The following is a 22361-nucleotide window of genomic DNA, read 5'->3' as shown; positions in this document are numbered from 1 at the left end:
ATTTGCGAACAAGCTTTAACTTCCTGACTGATGTGTTGAGATGTTGCTTCAATTTATCCACATACTTTGTCTTCCTCAAGATGCCATCTATTTTGTGAAGTGCACCAGGCCCTCCTGCAGCAAAGCACCTCCACAACATGGTGCTGCCACCCCCGTGCTACACGGTTGGGATGGTGTTCTTCGGCCTGCAAGCCTCCCCCTTTTTCCTCCAAACATAACGATGGTCATTATGGCCAAACAGTTCTATTTTTGTTTCATTAGACCAGAGTACATTTCTCCAAAAAGTACGATCTTTGTCCCCATGTGCAGTTGCAAACCATAGCTGGCTTTTTTATGGCGGTTTTGGAGAAGTGGCTTTTTCCTTGCTGAGCGGCCTTTCAGGTTGTGTTGATATAGGACTGGTTTTACTGTGGATATAGATACTTTTGTACCTGTTTCCTCAAGCATCTTCACAAGGTTCTTTGCTGTTGTTCTGGGATTGATTTGCACTTTTTGCACCAAAGTACGTTCATCTCTAGGAGACAAAACGCATCTCCTTCCTGAGCGGTATGATGGCTGTGTGGTCCCATGGTGTTTATACTTGCGTACTATTGTTTGTACAGATGAACGTGGTACCTTCAGGCATTTGGAAATTGCTCCTAAGGACGAACCAGACTTCTGCAGGTCTACAATTATTTTCTGAGGTATTGGCTGATTTCTTTTGATTTTCCCATGATGTCAAGCAAAGAGGCACTGAGTTTGAAGGTAGGCCTTGAAATACATCCACAGGTACACCTCCAATTGACCCAAAGGATGTCAATTAGCCTTTCAGAAGCTTCTAAAGCCATGACATCATTTTCTGGAATTTTCCAAGCTGCTTAAAGGCACAGTCAACTTAGTGTATGTAAACCTCTGACCAACTGGAATTGTGATACAGTGAATTATAAGTGAAATATTCTGTCTGTAAACAATTGTTGGAAAAATGACTTGTGTCATGCACAAAGTAGATTTCCTAACCAACTTGCCAAAACTATAGTTTGTTAAAACCTCTTACATCTAGATGTTCCGCTAGCGGAACGTCTGCTCCAATATCCAATGATGGGCGGGGCGCGAAATACAAACTCCTCTAAAATCCGAAAACTTCCACTTTTCAAACATATGACTATTTTACAGCTATTTAAAGACAAGACTCTCCTTTATCTAACCACACTGTCCGATTTCAAAAAGGCTTTACAGCGAAAGCAAAACATTAGATTATGTCAGCAGAGTACCCAGCCAGAAATAATCAGACACCCATTTTTCAAGCTAGCATATAATGTCACAAAAAACAAAACCACAGCTAAATGCAGCACTAACCTTTTATGATCTTCATCAGATGACACACCTAGGACATTATGCTATACAATACATGCATGTCTGTTCAATCAAGTTCATATTTATATCAAAAACCAGCTTTTTACATTAGCATGTGACGTTCAGAACTAGCATTCCCACCGAACACTTCCGGTGAATTTACTAAATTACTCACGATAAACGTTCACAAAAAGCATAACAATTATTTTAAGAATTATAGATACAGAACTCCTCTATGCACTCGATATGTCCGATTTTAAAATAGCTTTTCGGATGAAGCACATTTTGCAATATTCTAAGTACATAGCCCGGCATCACAGGGCTAGCTATTTAGACACCCAACCAGTTTAGCCTTCACCAAAATCACATTTCCTATAAGAAAAATGTTATTACCTTTCCTGTTCTTCGTCAGAATGCACTCCCAAGACTTCTACTTCAATAACAAATGTTGCTTTGGTCCCAAATAATCCATCGTTATGGTCCATCAACGACGTTTTGTTCGTGCGTTCTAGACACTATCAGAATACTAAATCGCGGTCACGAGCATGGCGCAGAAAGTGACAAAAAATTTCTAAATATTCCATTACCGTACTTCGAAGCATGTCAACCACTGTTTAAAACCAATTTTTATGCAATTTATCTCGTAGAAAAGCGATAATATTCCGACCGGGAATCTGCCTGCCTGTAAACTGAGGGAAAAACCGAAAGCCGGGGGCGGGGCGGGTCGCGAGCGTAAGCATTTCCCCACTGAGAGACCACTTAGCTTTTGCTCTCCTTTGTTTCAGCCAGGGCTTTGAATTACGTCATTCCTGTTTTTCCCGGGCTCTGAGACCCCATTGGAGACGTGGGTATTGTCACGTAACAGCAGAGATCCTTAGTTTTTGGAAGAGATGTCAAAGAAAGCAAATAAATGGTCAGACAGGGTACTTCCTGAACAGAACCGTCTCAGGTTTTTGCCTGCCATAGGAGTTCTGTTATACTCACAGACACCATTCAAACAGTTTTAGAAACTTTGGAGTGTTTTCTCTCCAAAGCTAATAATTATATGCATATTCTAGTTTCTGGGCAGGACTAATAATCAGATTAAATCGGGTACGTTTTTTATCCAGCCGTGAAAATTATGCCCCCTAGCCATAAGAGGTTAACAAGAAATTAGCGGAGTGGTTGAAAAACGAGTTTTAATGACTCCAATATAAGTGTATGAAAACTTCCGACTTCAACTGTAGGTACATACAAGTTTCTTATATCGGTTGAAAGCTTAAATTCTTGTTAATCTAACTACACTGTCCAATTTACAGTAGCAATTATAGCGAATGCATGCCATGTGATTGTTTGAGAACGGTGCCCCACATCAAAATAATTTTCCACCGGCACAGGTTTCATAAATTCACAAATAGTGATTAAATATTCACTTACTTTTTGAAAATTTTCCTCTGATTTGTCATCCAAAGGGTCCCAGCTATGACATGTAGTGTCGTTTTGTTAGATAAAATCCTTCTTTATATCCCAAAAAGTTAGTTTAGTTGGCGCCATCGATTTGAGTTATCCACTCGTTCAACATGCAGAGAAAGGTATCTGAAAATCTACCGCTAAACTTATTTTCAGCAAGTCAAAATACATTTCTATGTACTTCTCAGATACCCTAAAATGTAATCAAACAATAATATTTCTTACGGAAAGAAGTATGTTCAATAGGAAACCGATTTTAGCAGATGCGTCTTGTCTTCATCGAGCACCCAAACACGAAGTTCCGTGACTGTGTCCCTGTACTAAAACTGATATTTCTTATTTGCTTTGGAAGTTTCAAGCCTTGAAACCTTGAACACCCTGTGGAAGCCATAGGAATTGCATGTTGGGAGCTAGAATTCATTTTGCCCCTATAATTTCCATTGTAAGAGCATGGTCTCTCTCAAAAATAAAATTCTGGTTGGTTTTTCTTTGGATTTTCTCCTACCATATCTATTGTGTTATAGTCTCCTACATTATTTTAACATTTCTACAAACTTCAAAGTGTTTCTTTCCAATGGTACCAATTATATGCATATCCTGGTTTCAGGGCCTGAGCACCAGACAGTTTAGTTTGGGCACGTCAGTCAGGCGGAAATTGAGAAAAAAGGGGCCTAGCCCTAAGATTAACATGTGTAAATATTTGTATGAACAGAACAAGATTCAACAACTGAGACATAAACTGAACAAGTTCCACAGACATGTGACTAACAGAAATTGAATAATGTGTCCCTGAACAAAGGGGGGGGGGGGGTCAAATCAAAAGTAACAGTCAGTATCTGGTGTGGCCACCAGCTGCATTAAGTACTGCGGTGCAACTCCTCATGGACTGCACCAGATTTGCCAGTTCCTGCTGTGAGATGTTACCCCACTCTTCCACCAAGGCACCTGCAGGTTCCCGGACATTTCTGTGGGGAATGTCCCTAGCCCTCACCCTCCGATCCAACAGGTCCCAGACGTACTCAATGGGATTGAGATCCGGGCTCTTCACTGGTCATGGCAGAACACTGACATTCCTGTCTTGCAGGAAATCACGCCCAGAACGAGCAGTATGGCTGGTGGCATTGTCATGCTGGAGGGTCATGTCAGGATGAGCCTGCATGAAGGGTACCACATGAGGGAGGAGGATGTCTTCCCTGTAATGCACAGCGCTGATTGCCTGCAATGACAACAAGCTCAGTCCAATGATGCTGTGACACACCGCCCCAGACCATGACGGACCCTCCACCTCCAAACCGTTCCCGCTCCAGAGTACAGGCCTCGGTGTAATGCTTATTCCTTCGACGATAAACGCGAATCCGACCATCACCCTTGGTGAGACAAACTGCGACTCGTCAGTGAAGAGCACTTTTTTCCAGTCCTGTCTGCCTTACAACAGGCCTACAAGCCCTCAGACCAGCCTCTCTCAGCCTATTGCGGACAGTCTGAGCACTGATGGAGGGATTGTGCGTTCCTGGTGTAACTCGAGCAGTTGTTGTTGCCATCCTGTTCCTGTCCCGCAGGTGTGATGTTCGGATGTACCGATCCTGTGCAGGTGTTGTTACACGTGGTCTGCCACTGCGAGGACGATCAGCTGTTCATCCTGTATCCCTGTAGCACTGTCTTAGGCGTCTCACAGTACGGACATTGCAATTTATTGCCCTGGCCACATCTGCAGTCCTCATGCCTCCTTGCAGCAAGCCTAAGGCACGTTCATGCAGATGAGCAGGGACCCTGGGCATCTTTCTTTTGGTGTTTTTCATAGTCAGTAGAAAGGCCTCTTTAGTGTCCTAAGTTTTCATAACTGTGACCTTAGTTGCCTACCGTTTGTAAGCTGTTAGTGTCTTAACGACCGTTCCAAAGGTGCATGTCCATTAATTGTTTATGGTTCATTGAACACGCATGGGAAACAGTGTTTAAACCCTTTACAATAAAGATCTGTGAAGTTATTTGGATGTTTACCAATTATCTTTGAAAGAAAGGGCCTTGAAAAGGGACATTTCTTTTTTTGCTGAGTTTATATGTAAATGTATTTTGCAGCGCTCGTGCATGCGACGCGAGTGGTATGGTCAGCATATAATGCATGAATCAGCCACCAGGTGCCAGTGTGAATATTGTGTGCCTGTAGGGCTGCAGTAGAAGTCTATGGGCTGAGAAATCAGCATAAAGTGGATTACTTGACCTTCGTACTTTGCTGAAGGCTGGCCAGAATAATCAAACTGGGCTCACTGAGTCTTAGCTCTAAAATACCCAATGCTACTCTCTAGTCTCTCTCTCTTTCTCACTTTATCCATCTCTCTCCTCTCTCTGCCACCCCCCTCTAATCTGTGTTAAAACGGAGGATCGTCCTATGGGACAACTCACCGGCTTAACCAGTGCTAGCCATGTCGTTATATATTTTGCCTGTTGTTACATTTAACGTTTAGAACTCAGACAGCCTCTAAACAGCATGCTCAGATTGTGTTCTACTTCAGTAATAGTCTTTATCCTCCCCATTCTTCTGGTCCATAATAACTGTTATTGTTTAAGAGGATTGGATTGTTTTAATCCAGTTAGCCAACAAGCCCAAGGCCATTCCTCGAAACAGTATGGTATATAAGCATAGTCCTAGTGTGCTGTGCTGTGTGTGTTTGAAAAATGTAATTAGCAATTCTGAAATTAAGATTCCCCCCCCTCCTCTCATCTCCCTCTCTCCCCCAGGAAGTTGATGTCTGTGTTGAAGAGGTATCTGGATGTGTCCAGTCGAGGGGAGCAGTGTGAGAACTACCTACGCACCCTCAAAGCCCTGGAGTACATCTTCAAGTTCATCGTTCGCTCACGCATGCTTTACTCTCAGTAAGTGTGTGTGTGCCTGCGTGTGTGTGTGTGTGTATGCACACTCTGTGTATCGGCCTATGTGTATGCCTCCTTCTCCTCATCTAACTCTTACAAGCATATACAGATGTATGTGCGCACACAAACACTCACACATGTATACACTCGTTTACGGTCTTGTACACCCCCTCCTCCACTCCTCCCACACACAGAGGGACAGTGTCATTGTATTACCGAGCTAATTCCTAGAGACAGCTTGCTCTGAAAGACGCTGATTACAGCACTAATGTTGCTAATAAGCATTGATGATGAAGTGGCAATTTTAATGAACACTGATGATGAAGTAGACCCAGTGCTGAATGAGCAGCCGTGATAGAGGAGACACTGCTATACAACAACTCTGCTGAAGGCAGCTCCATATGTTAATCCTAAACAACATTTATAATAACAGCGTCACATAATTTGATCCTGACAGATTATTAGCAGAACACAAACAACGCCGTAAGTGCTTCTACGGTGTTTATCTTGTGTGGTCTGTTGGTCTGTCAGTTAGTTTTAGAGACAATATGCAGTGTGTGTGTGTGTGTGTGTGTGTGTGTGTGTGTGCGTGCGCATACTTGCATGTATGTGTGACCACGTTATGGGTTCAGTAACCCCAGAGTGATAGTGTACTAGTCATTGCTCTCCCTGGTGTGATGCTAGAATCATGGATTGTTCCAGCCCTCTTCTCAGGTCTACCTAACCACTGCACAGAACGTTTAAACTCTCTGAACAAGTCTACAGCACCCTCCTTATGTAAGGACACTAGCTAGAGAATCAGTATTCAAGAGGAGAGCATACCGTACTGTAGGTGAATCTGTAGTATCATTCATGTCCTAAACTCATCAATGATTTAGTGTGCAACATGTAAGATTTATCAGTTTGAATCAGAAGTTTCTCAAGTCCTATAAGAGAACTCTGATTTATATAAGAAGAAAATATATTAGATGTTCTCTCTCTCCTATAACCTCTTTCTTTAACCTGCTTTCACCATTCTGTTTTTTCACTTTTCTTCTCTTCCATAACTTTCTGCTTCAGTCGTGAGTCTTTATTTATCCATCTGTTTTCTGCTTCAGTCGTGAGTCTTTATTTATCCATCTGTTTTCTGCTTCAGTCGTGAGTCTTTATTTATCCATCTGTTTTCTGCTTCAGTCGTGAGTCTTTATTTATCCATCTGTTTTCTGCTTCAGTCGTGAGTCTTTATTTATCCATCTGTTTTCTGCTTCAGTCGTGAGTCTTTATTTATCTTTTTACCTACCTATCAATTAGCTCCCTCTGGCCTCCCTCCCTCTGGCCTCCCTCCCTCCATGCCTCCCCCCTCCATCCTTCCATGCCCTACACATGTCTCTCATTCTTCCCCTCCATCCCTCCCTCCCTTCTTCCATGCCCTACCCATGTCTCTCTCTCTTCCCCTCCATCCCTCCTTCCATGTCCTCCACATTTCTCTCTCTCACTCTTTCCTCCCCTCCCTTTTTTGTTCAGTATAGATAGCACACGAGCCTGCAGGGATAAAAGGGTGCAGAGATCCAGACAGGAGCAGGCCACTGTGGTCAGAAATACCCTATTTAACAGTCTGTGTTCTATTTTGTATAATATACATACATATAATATTATGTATGTTGTGTCTGTGGGAATGGGTTAGGACAGGATTGCGTTGCTTTTGTCATGCTTATGTATATATACAGTTACATACACTTAGGTTGGAGTCATTAAAACTTGTTTTCAACCACTCCACAAATTTCTTGTTAACAAACTATGGATTTGGCAAGTCGGTTAGGACGTCTACTTTGTGCATGACACAAGTCATTTTTCCAACAATTGTTTACAGACACAGGGAATTTTCAGTGAAATAATCTATCACAATTCCAGTTGGTCAGAAGTTTACATACACTAAGTTGACTGTGCCTTTAAGCAGCTTGGAAAATGATGTCATAGCTTTAGAAGCTTCTGAAAGGCTAATTGACATCATTTGAGTAAATTGGAGGTGTACCTGTGGATGTATTTCAAGGCCTACCTTCAAACTCAGTACCTCTTTGCTTGACATCATGGGAAAATCAAAAGAAATCAGCCAATACCTGAGAAAAAAATTGTAGACCTCCACAAGTCTGGTTCATCCTTGGGAACAATTTCCAAATGCCTGAAGGTACCACGTTCATCTGTGCAAACAATAGTACACAAGTATAAACACCATGGGACCACGCAGCCGTCATACCGCTCAGGAAGGAGACACGTTCTGTCTTCTAGAGATGAACGTACTTTGGTGCAAAAAGTGCAAATCAATCCCAGAACAACAGCAAAGAACCTCGTGAAGATGCTGGAGGAAACAGGTACAAAAGTATCTATATCCACAGTAAAATGAGTCCTATATCGACACAACCTGAAAGGCTGCTCAGCAAGGAAGAAGCCACTGCTCCAAAACCGCCATAAAAAAGCCAGTCTACGGTTTGCGACTGCACATGGGGACAAAGATCGTAGTTTTGGTAGAAATGTACTCTGGTCTGAGTAGAACTGTTTGGCCATAATGACCATCGTTATGTTTGGAGGACAAAGGGAGAGGTTTGCAAGCCGAAGAACACCATCCCAACCGTGAAGCACGGGGGTGGCAGCATCATGTTGTGGGGGTGCTTTGCTGCAGGAGGGTCTGGTGCACTTCACAAAATAGATGGCAAAATGGGGAAGGAAAAGTATGTGGATATATTGAAGCAACATCTCAAGACATCAGTTAGGAAGTTAAAGCTAGGTTGCAAATGGGTCTTCTAAATGGACAATGACCCCAAGCATACTTCCAAAGCAAATGGCTTAAGGACAACAAAGTCAAGGTATTGGAGTGGCTATCGCAAAGCCCTGACCTCAATCCTATAGAACATTTGTGGGCAGAACTGAAAAAGCATGTGCGAGCAAGGAGGCCTACAAACCTGACTCAGTTACACCAGCTCTGTCAGGAGGAATGGGCCAAAATTCACCCAACTTATTGTGGGAAGCTTGTGGGAGGCTACCCAAAATGTTTGGCTCAGTTGGTAGAGCATGGTGTTTGCAACGCCAGGGTTGTGGGTTCGATTCCCACGGGGGACCAGTATGGAAGTATGGAAAAAATGTATGCATTCACTACTGTAAGTTGCTCTGGATAAGAGTGTCTGCTAAATGACTAAAATGTAAAAATGTTTGACCCAAGTTAAACAATTTAAAGGCAATGCTACCAAATACTAACTGAGTGTATGTAAACTTCTGACCCACTCGGAATGTGATGAAATAAATAAAAGCTGAAGTAAATCATTCTCTCTACTATTATTCTGACATTTCACATTCTTAAAATGAAGTGGTGATCCTAACTGACCTAAAACAGCGAATTATTACTAGGATTAAATGTCAGGAATTGTGAAAAACTGAGTTTAAATGTATTTGGCTAAGGTGTATGTAAATTTCCGACTTCAACTGTATACTGTGTGTGTGTGTGTGTGTGTGTGTGTGTGTGTGTGTGTGTGCATCATGGAGCGGCCATTGTGTGTGTGTGCATGAGGGCGTCATAACTATATGTGGAGTGTCCAGTGTGGGTGTGTGTTTGTGCGCACTCAGACACACGGGAGGGATTAGAAGGGACAGTGTTTCAGTGATTACAATGCTGCCCGATGCTCTGAGAGCTCTGTGCTAATACCCCTGTCTGTCTGTAACGGCTGTCGTAGAGAGGGGACCAAAGTGCAGCGTGTTGATTGCTCATGATGAACATTTATTTAAACTCAGAACACTAAAGAAAAATAATAAAGAGAAAACGAAAGCGCACAGTTCTGTCAGGTACTTAAACTAAACAGACGACAACTACCCACAAACACAGGTGGGGAAAAAAAAAACAATTAGAGACAACGAGGACCAGCTGCCTCTAATTGGAGATCATCCCAAAAAACAACAACATAGAAATAGAAAAACTAGAACCTAAACATAGATATACAAAACATAGAAAAACACAAAACACCCCCTGTCACGCCCTGACCTACTCTACCATAGAAAATAACATATTTCTATGGTCAGGACATGACAGTGTCAGTCTAATTCCTCCCCCTGTGCCAAATGCCCCAGTGTGCCACACTCTAATCCTTCCCCCCAGCACCCACAACTCCTACTCTAACATCTACCACAGAGTTACAGCGAGACACGAAGAGATGGAGGAAGGAAGAGGGGGGGAGGAGTGAGGTGAAAGGAAAGTGATGAGAATACATGAGTTACCAGGGAAGGGATGGAGGGATGGAGACAGGAGAACAGGGGAGGAGGAGTGAGATGAAAGGAGAGTGGTGAGAATACATGAGTTACCAGGGAAGGGATGGAGGGATGGAGAACAGGAGAACAGGGGAGGAGGAGTGAGATGAAAGGAGAGTGGTGAGAATACATGAGTTACCAGGGAAGGGATGGAGGGATGGAGACAGGAGAACAGGGGAGGAGGAGTGAGATGAAAGGAGAGTGGTGAGAATACATGAGTTACCAGGGAAGGGATGGAGGGATGGAGAACAGGAGAACAGGGGAGGAGGAGTGAGATGAAAGGAGAGTGGTGAGAATACATGAGTTACCAGGGAAGGGATGGAGGGATGGAGGGAATATATCAATAAATAATTGAAAGGAGGCCTAGACAAGTATAAGGATTGTGATGTGTGGTTGGGGATACAGGGATACAGGATGAAACAAGTGGCCTAACGTTGTGTTCAGAGACAGTCAACAGTGATAACTGGTAGAGGTTGTATTCAGAGACAGTCAACAGTAATAACTGGTAGAGGTTGTATTCAGAGACAGTCAACAGTAATAACTGGTAGAGGTTGTATTCAGAGACAGTCAACAGTAATAACTGGTAGAGGTTGTATTCAGAGAGAGTCAACAGTAATAACTGGTAGAGGTTGTATTCAGAGACAGTCAACAGTAATAACTGGTAGAGGTTGTATTCAGAGAGAGTCAACAGTAATAACTGGTAGAGGTTGTATTCAGAGACAGTCAACAGTAATAACTGGTAGAGGTTGTATTCAGAGACAGTCAACAGTAATAACTGGTGGAGGTTGTATTCAGAGACAGTCAACAGTAATAACTGGTAGAGGTTGTATTCAGAGAGAGTCAACAGTAATAACTGGTGGAGGTTGTATTCAGAGACAGTCAACAGTAATAACTGGTAGAGGTTGTATTCAGAGACAGTCAACAGTAATAACTGGTGGAGGTTGTATTCAGAGACAGTCAACAGTAATAACTGGTAGAGGTTGTGTTCAGAGACAGTCAACAGTAATAACTGGTGGAGGTTGTATTCAGAGACAGTCAACAGTAATAACTGGTGGAGGTTGTATTCAGAGACAGTCAACAGTAATAACTGGTAGAGGTTGTATATAATGTAAAGTCTCCTCTGTTTAGTTTGACGTAGCCTCCATGTGACCTTCTCAGATCAGCTCTACACCCGCCATTTCTCCCATCAACAGCCAACTGGTACTCCTGAAGTCTAAACAGTATTCTTCACCCCAGGACACTTGGTTCATTATCCAGGAAAATAAAGTATAAAGGAACACTCGTGTCTGCATAGATCTGAGTGTATTTTTGTGACAAGCAAAACTGACCTGTTTGTCTTGATTGTACCGACAATCAAATCATATTTTATTTATCATATGCGCCATATACAACAGGTGTAGACCTTACAGTGAAATGCTTACTTACAAGCCCTTTACCAACAATGCAGTTTTAATAAGAAAAGTAAGTGTTAAGAAAGTATTTACTAAAATAAATTGAAGTAAAAAAAAAAAAAGAATGTAAAAAAAGAAAAGCAGCAACAATTAAATAATAGTAGCGAGGCTGTATACAGGGAGTACCGGTACAGAGTCAATGTGGAGGCTGTATACAGGGGGTAACAGTACAGAGTCAATGTGGAGGCTATATACAGGGGGTACCGGTACAGAGTCAATGTGGAGGCTATATACAGGGAGTACCGGTACAGAGTCAATGTGGAGGCTATATACAGGGGGTACCGGTACAGAGTCAATGTGGAGGCTATATACAGGGGGTACCGGTACAGAGTCAATGTGGAGGCTGTATACAGGGGGTACCGGTACAGAGTCAATGTGGAGGCTATATACAGGGGGTACCGGTACAGAGTCAATGTGGAGGCTGTATACAGGGGGTAACAGTACAGAGTCAATGTGGAGGCTATATACAGGGGGTAACAGTACAGAGTCAATGTGGAGGCTATATACAGGGGGTACCGGTACAGAGTCAATGTGGAGGATATATACAGGAGTACCGGTACAGAGTCAATGTGGAGGCTATATACAGGGGTACTGGTACAGAGTCAATGTGGAGGCTATATACAGGGGGTACCGGTACAGAGTCAATGTGGAGGCTATATACAGGGGGTACCGGTACAGAGTCAATGTGGAGGCTGTATACAGGGGGTACCGGTACAGAGTCAATGTGGAGGCTATATACAGGGGGTACCGGTACAGAGTCAATGTGGAGGCTGTATACAGGGGGTAACAGTACAGAGTCAATGTGGAGGCTATATACAGGGGGTAACAGTACAGAGTCAATGTGGAGGCTATATACAGGGGGTACCGGTACAGAGTCAATGTGGAGGATATATACAGGAGTACCGGTACAGAGTCAATGTGGAGGCTATATACAGGGGTACTGGTACAGAGTCAATGTGGAGGCTATATACAGGAGTACTGGTACAGAGTCAATGTGGAGGCTATATACAGGGAGTACCGGTACAGAGTCAATGTGGAGGCTATATACAGGGGGTAACAGTACAGAGTCAATGTGGAGGCTATATACAGGGAGTACCGGTACAGAGTCAATGTGGAGGCTGTATACAGGGGGTAACAGTACAGAGTCAATGTGGAGGCTATATACAGGGGGTATTGGTACAGAGTCAATGTGGAGGCTATATACAGGGGGTAACAGTACAGAGTCAATGTGGAGGCTATATACAGGGGGTACCGGTACAGAGTCAATGTGGAGGCTATATACAGGGGGTAACAGTACAGAGTCAATATGGAGGCTATATACAGGGGGTACCGGTACAGAGTCAATGTGGAGGCTGTATACAGGGGGTACTGGTACAGAGTCAATGTGGAGGCTATATACAGGGGGTACCGGTACAGAGTCAATGTGGAAGCTATATACAGGGGGGTACCGGTCCAGAGTCAATGTGGAGGCTATATACAGGGGTACTGGTACAGAGTCAATGTGGAGGCTATATACAGGGAGTACCGGTACAGAGTCAATGTGGAGGCTATATACAGGGGGTACCGGTACAGAGTCAATGTGGAGGCTATATACAGGGGGTACCGGTACAGAATCAATGTGGAGGCTATATACAGGGGGTACCGGTACAGAGTCAATGTGGAGGCTATATACAGGGAGTACCGGTACAGAGTCAATGTGGAGGCTATATACAGGGGGTACCGGTACAGAGTCAATGTGGAGGCTATATACAGGGGGTACCGGTACAGAATCAATGTGGAGGCTATATACAGGGGGTACCGGTACAGAGTCAATGTGGAGGCTATATACAGGGGGTACCGGTACAGAGTCAATGTGGAGGCTATATACAGGGGGTACCGGTACAGAGTCAATGTGGAGGCTGTATACAGGGGTACTGGTACAGAGTCAATGTGGAGGCTATATACAGGGGGTACCGGTACAGAGTCAATGTGGAGGCTGTATACAGGGAGTACCGGTACAGAGTCAATGTGGAGGCTATATACAGGGGGTACCGTTACAGAGTCAATGTGGAGGCTATATACAGGGAGTACCGGTACAGAGTCAATGTGGAGACTATATACAGGGGGTACCGGTACAGAGTCAATGTGGAGGCTATATACAGGGAGTACCGGTACAGAGTCAATGTGGAGACTATATACAGGGGGTACCGGTACAGAGTCAATGTGGAGACTATATACAGGGGGTACCGGTACAGAGTCAATGTGGAGGCTATATACAGGGGGGTACCGGTACAGAGTCAATGTGGAGGCTATATACAGGGGGTACTGGTACAGAGTCAATGTGGAGGCTGTATACAGGGAGTACCGGTACAGAGTCAATGTGGAGGCTGTATACAGGGGGTACCGGTACAGAGTCAATGTGGAGGCTGTATACAGGGGGTACCGGTACAGAGTCAATGTGTGGGGGCACCGGTTAGTCAAGGTAATTGAGGCAATATGTACATGTAGGTAGAGGTAAAGTGACTATGCATAGATAATAAACAGAGAGTAGCAGCAGCGTAAACATGGGGGTGGGGGGGCAATGCAAATAGTCTGGGTAGGCATTTGATTAGATGTTTAGGAGTCTTATGGCTTGGGGGTAGAAGATGTTAAGAAGCCTTTTGGACCTAGACTTGGCGCTCCGGTACCGCTTGCCGTGCAGAGAGAACAGTCTATGACTAGGGTGGCTGGAGTCTTTGGCAATTTTTAGGGCCTTCCCCTGACACCGTCTGGTAGAGAGGTCCTGCATGGCAGGAAGCTTGGCCCCAGTGATGTACTGGGCCGTACGCACTACCCTCTGTATTGCCTTGCAGCTGGACGCCAAGCAGTTGCCATACCAGGCGGTGATGCAACCAGTCAGAATGCTCTCGATGGTGCAGCTGTAGAACTTTTTGAAGTTTTAAGGACCCATACCAAATCTTTTCAGTCTCCGGAGGGGGAATAGAAGTTGTCGTGACCTCTTCATGACTGTCTTGGTATGTTTGGACCATGATCGTTTGTTGGTGATGTGGACACCAAGGAACTTGAAACTCTCAACCTGCTCCACTACTGCCCCGTCGATGAGCACATGGGCATACTCAACCCTCCTTTTCCTGTAGTACACAATCATCTCCTTTGTCTTGATCACATTGAGGGAGAGGTTGTTATCCTGGCACCACACTGCCAGGTCTCTGACCTTCTTCCTATAGGCTGTCTTATCGTTGTCGGTGATCAGGCCTACCACTGTTGTGTCGTCGCAAACTTAATGATGGTGTTGGAGTTTGGTACACTTTCACTGTTTCATTTAATACACTCTTTAGTTTAATTCGCTCTTTAATCCCTGTTTTAGACATTAACCATGCTCCCTCTCTTCCTCTTTAATTTCTCTCTCTCTCTCTCTCTCTCTCTCTCTCCAGGTTGTATGAAGGGAAAGAACAGGAAGAGTTTGAAGAGTCTCTTCGGAGACTCTTTGAGTCCATCAACAACCTGATGACGAGTGACCAAAACACTACCGTCTTACTGCAGGTAAACACTCTCACTTCTCTGTCTTTCTCCTCCTCTCTCCTCCTCTCTCTCTCCTCTCTTCTCCTCTCGTCTTTCCACTACTCTCCTCTCTCTCCTCCCCTAACTCTCTATATCTCACTCTCTCTATCTTCTCTTCTCTTGCTCATTTATTGACGTGTCTTCATTTGTCCTGATTTCAGGTTTTATGATTCTTTCCCCTCCATGTGTCTCTCTTTCTCTCTCTCTCTCTCTCGCTTTCTCTCTCTCTCTTTCTCTGCCTCTCTCTCGCTCTCGCCCCCCCCCCCCCCCCCTCTCTCTCTCTCTCTCTCCAGGTGGCTGCTCTGAAGTACCTACCAACAGTCTTGCAGGATGTCGAGACAGTGTTTGATGCCAAACTCCTGAGGTGAGTGCTATCCTCCACTGCCTCCACCACTGCATGGCGACCCCTTTCACAGATCTCACAGGAACAGGAAATAGAACCACTGTCAACATCACTCAGACCCTTCTCAGGATGCCATATGAAGCGACATGTCTCTCACCTCATCCCTCACCTCAGTGACCTGTACCCAACGTCCCCCAACTCTGACCCTCTGACTGTCTTAAACACTGTCTCTGCCCCCCTGCCCTCTACCAAGGTCACTACCTTATTCCCCAGTTCTCTTTAACTCACAGGGACTCACCACCTCCTCCATTAACCTTTCATTAACCCCTAAAAGACAGACAGCCTTGCCTTTACAGTACCCTTAATGAACATAGATATGGCTCTCTGCGACACGCTTTTAGAATTATAGCATTTAACATGAACCATTCACATGAACCTTTTAGCAGTATGATTTAATGGTTGTAGTTTCTGTATGACAAACAGTGGTTTGGTCCCAGACAACATCTTTATTTCTGGCCTGACCTTCCTGTGACCTGTGTCTGAGACTTGTCTCTCTGGGGTGTGTGTGTGTGTGTGTGTGTGTGTGTGTGTGTGTGTGTGTGTGTGTGTGTGTGTTATGATCAGTCTGGTCCAGGTGTCCAGGTAACACCTCCATAACATTGTCAGCCACTCCAGAGACAACAGACCAGACAGATGTAGACTGTCTGAACACACAGTACATCATCACTGTGTGTGTGTGTGTGTGTGTGTGTGTGTGTGTGTGTGTGTGTGTGTGTGTGTGTGTGTGTGTGTGTGTGTGTGTGTGTGTGAGACTCTGAGATGTGTGTTCAGACAGTCTACATCTGTCTGGTCTGTTGTCTCTGGAGTGGCTGACAATGTTATGGAGGTGTTACCTGGACACCTGGACCAGACTGATCATAACACACACACACACACACACACACACACACACACACACACACACACACACACACAGTGATGATGTACTGTAGACACAACAAACCACAAACATCAAAGAGGGTTAAGATAAACATAATAGATCCCAAAACACAAAACAACATATCCCAAAACACACAACTGCTCCCAATATACAACAACAGATCCCAAAACACACAACTGCTCCCAATACACAACAACATATCACAATACACACAACAACAGATCCCAATACATACACCAACAGATCCCAATACACTCACCAACAGATTCCAATACACACACCAACAGATCCCAATACACACACCAACAGATCCCAATACACTCACCAACAGATTCCAATACACACACCAACAGATCCCAATACACACAACAACAGATCCCAATACACTCACCACCAGATCCCAATACACACAACAACAGATCCCAGTACACACACCAACATATCCCAATACACAACAACATATCCCAATTTACACACACAAACAGATCTCAATACACACACCAACAGATCACAATATACACACCAACAGATCTCAATACACACAACAACAGATCCTCATACACACACCAACAGATCCCAATACACACACCAACAGATCCCAATACACACAACAACAGATCCCAGTACACACAACAACAGATCCCAGTACACACAACAACAGATCCCAATACACACAACAACAGATCCCAGTACACACAACAACAGATCCCAGTACACACAACAACAGATCCCAATACACACAACAACAGATCCCAGTACACACAACAACAGATCCCAGTACACACAACAACAGATCCCAATACACACAACAACAGATCCCAGTACACACAACAACAGATCCCAATACACAACAACATATCCCAGTACACACAACAACAGATCCCAGTACACACAACAACAGATCCCAATACACACAACAACATATCCCAATACACACAACAACAGATCCCAGTACACACAACAACAGATCCCAATACACAACAACATATCCCAGTACACACAACAACAGATCCCAATACACACAACAACAGATCCCAATACACACAACAACATATCCCAGTACACACAACAACAGATCCCAGTACTGTCACAAGGGTCGTATTGAGTAGACCAAAACGCAGCGGGTAAAGTGCTCATCTTCTTAATTTTATTAAAGAAAACACTTAATAAAAATAAACAAACAACAAAAACAGTCCAGTAAGGTGCACAGACTATACTAGAAACAACCACCCACAAACACAAGTGAAAACAAACACAACTAAATATGGCCTCCAATTAGAGACAACAACAACCAGCTGCCTTTATATGGAGGTCATTGCCAAAACTCACTTAGAAATAGAAAAGCTAGATTAAACATAGAAATAGGAAAACTAGAACCTAAACCCACAATACCCAAACACACAAAACAAACACCCCCCTGCCACGCCCTGACCAACTATAATGACAAATAACCCCTTTTACTGGTCAGGACGTGACAAGTACATACAACAACAGATCCCAATACACACGAAAACAGATCCCAATACACACAACAACATATCCCAATACACACACCAACATATCCCAATACACACAACACCAGATGCCAATACGCACAACAACAGATCCCAATACACAACAACATATCCCAGTACACACAACAACAGATCCCAATACACACAACAACAGATCCCAATACACACAACAACAGATCCCAGTACACGCAACAACAGATCCCAATACACAACAACATATCCCAGTACACACAACAACATATCCCAGTACACACAACAACAGATCCCAATACACAACAACATATCCCAGTACACACAACAACATATCCCAGTACACACAACAACATATCCCAGTACACACAACAACATATCCCAGTACACACAACAACATATCCCAGTACACACAACAACAGATCCCAATACACAACAACATATCCCAGTACACACAACAACATATCCCAGTACACACAACAACATATCCCAGTACACACAACAACAGATCCCAGTACACACAACAACATATCCCAGTACACACAACAACAGATCCCAGTACACACAACAACATATCCCAGTACACACAACAACATATCCCAGTACACACAACAACATATCCCAGTACACACAACAACATATCCCAATACACACAACAACATATCCCAGTACACACAACAACAGATCCCAATACACAACAACAGATCCCAGTACACACAACAACATATCCCAGTACACACAACAACATATCCCAGTACACACAACAACAGATCCCAATACACAACAACATATCCCAGTACACACAACAACATATCCCAGTACACACAACAACATATCCCAGTACACACAACAACAGATCCCAATACACAACAACAGATCCCAATACACACAACAACATATCCCAGTACACACAACAACATATCCCAGTACACACAACAACAGATCCCAGTACACACAACAACAGATCCCAATACACACAACAACAGATCCCAGTACACACAACAACAGATCCCAATACACACAACAACAGATCCCAGTACACACAACAACATATCCCAATACACACAACAACAGATCCCAATACACAACAACATATCCCAGTACACACAACAACATATCCCAGTACACACAACAACATATCCCAGTACACACAACAACATATCCCAGTACACACAACAACATATCCCAGTACACACAACAACATATCCCAGTACACACAACAACAGATCCCAATACACAACAACAGATCCCAATACACAACAACATATCCCAATACACAACAACATATCCCAGTACACACAACAACATATCCCAGTACACACAACAACATATCCCAGTACACACAACAACAGATCCCAGTACACACAACAACATATCCCAGTACACACAACAACATATCCCAGTACACACAACAACAGATCCCAGTACTGTCACAAGGGTCGTATTGAGTAGACCAAAACGCAGCGGGTAAAGTGCTCATCTTCTTAATTTTATTAAAGAAAACACTTAATAAAAATAAACAAACAACAAAAACAGTCCAGTAAGGTGCACAGACTATACTAGAAACAACCACCCACAAACACAAGTGAAAACAAACACAACTAAATATGGCCTCCAATTAGAGACAACAACAACCAGCTGCCTTTATATGGAGGTCATTGCCAAAACTCACTTAGAAATAGAAAAGCTAGATTAAACATAGAAATAGGAAAACTAGAACCTAAACCCACAATACCCAAACACACAAAACAAACACCCCCCTGCCACGCCCTGACCAACTATAATGACAAATAACCCCTTTTACTGGTCAGGACGTGACAAGTACATACAACAACAGATCCCAATACACACGAAAACAGATCCCAATACACACAACAACATATCCCAATACACACACCAACATATCCCAATACACACAACACCAGATGCCAATACGCACAACAACAGATCCCAATACACAACAACATATCCCAATACACATAACAACAGATCCCAATACACACAACAACAGATCCCAATACACACAACAGCATACCCCAATACACACAACAACATATCCCAATACACACAACATATCCCAATACACAACAACAAATCACAATACACACAACACCAGATCCCAACAGACACAATAACATCCACATCTGGATGTGTTCAATCATGGTTGATATGTAGTCTACTGGTGCAGACACAGTGACTGAGTGAGTGAGGATATGGAGGAGATGACGAGATGCCCTGAAGATAGCTGACTGGACCAACAATAATCCTAAAACATCTGTTATGAGGGTGCCTATGTTGTCATGTCAACCCTTTGTTGCAGTACGCTGGGCCATTATGGGAGCGCCAATTGACACAAACAACCAGCAGGCCTGCTCCAAGTAGGGATGGAACGTGGGACGCTGTAAGACAGACCGACAGCTGTATATAATACAATAACAGGACGTTACAGTTTTTAATTGCTCTCAGATAATTACAGAGCCTGATTAGCATGCGAGGCACCACGGAAATGTTCTTTCTACTGTCCAGAAAAATTAAATAAAAGCAGTTGGCTTTATTATTCCATTTGTGTTGTTCATCTGGCTAATGGAGGTGCTGTATCAGCCACATGCACACCTCCGGGTGAGGGAGGAGGAATGTGGAATGGCAGCCCCCGTGCTCAATCTCCCTACGAAGCAGCCAAGGCTTTTTAACCGGCTCGTTGAATTATTATTTGATTGGATTACGAGCTGAGGGTGACACCAACTGGTGTCTTCATTAGTATCCGTCGTTAGTTTGGCTTGTCTGTGTTCATAACGCCTAGCTAGGCGGTGTCCCTAATGGCACCCTACTCCCTGTATACCCTGGTCAAAAGTAGTGCACTATATAGGGGAAATGGTGCCGTTGGGGAGCAGCTTCAGTCTCTGTGCTGTCTAGCTGTATCTGTGTCTCTTTCCTCCTGAGTCTGCTCAGGTCAGGCAGAATGGCATTTAGTGTTTGGTTTTGAATAACGCATGTCATTTCATCCGCTGTGGTAATGGTGCTACTCATATATGCTGCGGTAGCGTTCGCCTCGCACCTGAGCTTAGAAGACTTCCTGATTGAATAAAAGCACATAGAAAACAAGAAAATACTTCCACTCTACATGAAATGAACCATGTGCTATTTACGACTGAAATGAAAGTGTTTTATTAAAACTGTAGCTCCCCTCTCTCCATTTCCTTGCATCTCGTTCTGTCCGTCTCTCTCCGTACCCTCTCTCCATTCAAAGGGCTTTACTGGCATGAGAAACACGTTTATATGGTTTACATCTCTCTCTCTCTCCGTCTCCCTCTACCCTCTCTCTACACCCCCTCCCTCTCTCCCTCTTCCTCCCTCCCTTCCTCCAGTCGGTTGCTGTATGACTTCTACACCTGTATCCCTCCTGACAAGCTGCAGAAACACAAGGTGGCCTCCATGACAGAGATTGTCAGCAGCAAACTCTTCCAGAAGCAGGGTAAGACAGACTGACCAATCAGGTCCCTCCATGCTAGGCAACTGAGCAATGACTGACCTCCATGTTGACTACCATATGAGCAGCCAACCAATCACATGCCTTAACTAGAAAGAGATTTCAACGTTAGGCCTGTTTGGTTAGATCAAGGCCTGCCCACTATCAGATCAGATATAAAGGGTTCTCTTAAGCACCCTACATCACCATTCAAACACACTACGCCCCCACTTCACTCCCTCGCCTTCCCTCCACTCAGAGCCTATTACGAAGGCCTAATTGGCCAGTAGTGATGTGATAAGTGGCCAATCCTCTCCCTTAGTAGCCCCCCCCCCCCCCCTACAGTCTGATTGATGGAGACCTCTGGTGCTACTGTTCTCTAATTGGCTCCTGATAAGTGGTCCACGGAGACAGACACGTCTGACATTTTGGCATCGTTGTCACAGCGCCCCGCTCCACTGTTTGTTTTTAAACTGATATCGGAATGAATATGTTAAAGAGAGAGAGAGAATGAGAGAGAGCGAGAGCCCAGCAGCAGAAGAGGCTCGTTGGCAGTTAGACAGACAGCTACCCCCCTCCCCTTCGTCCCGTATCACCCTCATCCTCTCTCCTCCCTGTTCCCCGCTCCCTGGCCCGTCTTTGTCTCCGGGTGACAGATGTTGTTGTGTCTTGGATGTGTGTGTGTTTGTTTTGTTGTGTGTGTGTGTGTGTGTTATTTAGCTGGTTTGCGGTTGATGATTATCGATGTTGTTTTTGGTCGACGTTGCCGTGGGTGAGTCATCAGTCAGCCATGCCCGGTAGCTGCCTGGTATAGTTGGGGACGGGGACGGGGGACGGGGATGGGGGACGGTGGGGGTAGAGTTGCGGGGAGCTCGACATCGCGGAGTGGCATGACCTGGACGCTCCTCCCATATTGATTACGTTGGCGGTGATTGATTCCCCCAGGGGCTCCGAGCGCACTGCGGCCGATGGCCAACTGTCACTCTGCCCAGAGTCACTCTGCATTAACACAGAGAGGGAAGAGAGAGGGAAGAGAGAGGGAAGAGAGAGGGAAGAGAGAGGGAAGAGAGAGGGAGTAATGTCATGGGAGAGATGGGAGGAAATTGTTGAGAGAGAGAGAGAGAGAGAGAGAGAGAGAGAGAGAGAGATCTCTGCGTTTGTTAGCGGATGGACACACGCAACGTTCATGTAGCTCATCAGTGAACCTCTGTCTCCCTCC

General features: G+C 44.3%; 1 protein-coding gene across 1 annotated transcript in view; it reads left to right on the top strand.

The window, feature by feature from the left end:
• Positions 1-22361, top strand: part of dock2 (dedicator of cytokinesis 2) — a gene marked incomplete in the record, with an annotated part of 130364 nt that overhangs the window by 37239 nt on the left and 70764 nt on the right. Inside the window, 4 exon segments of the mRNA XM_029771257.1 lie at positions 5518-5652; positions 14783-14891; positions 15203-15273; positions 21042-21148. Coding sequence (XP_029627117.1) covers positions 5518-5652; positions 14783-14891; positions 15203-15273; positions 21042-21148 — 422 coding nt within the window.

This window comes from Salmo trutta, chromosome 13, assembly GCF_901001165.1.
Source record: "Salmo trutta chromosome 13, fSalTru1.1, whole genome shotgun sequence".
NCBI classification, from domain to species: Eukaryota; Metazoa; Chordata; class Actinopteri; order Salmoniformes; family Salmonidae; genus Salmo; species Salmo trutta.
The sequence above is the reverse complement of the archived record's forward strand: the minus strand, read 5'-3'. Positions and strand labels throughout refer to the sequence as shown.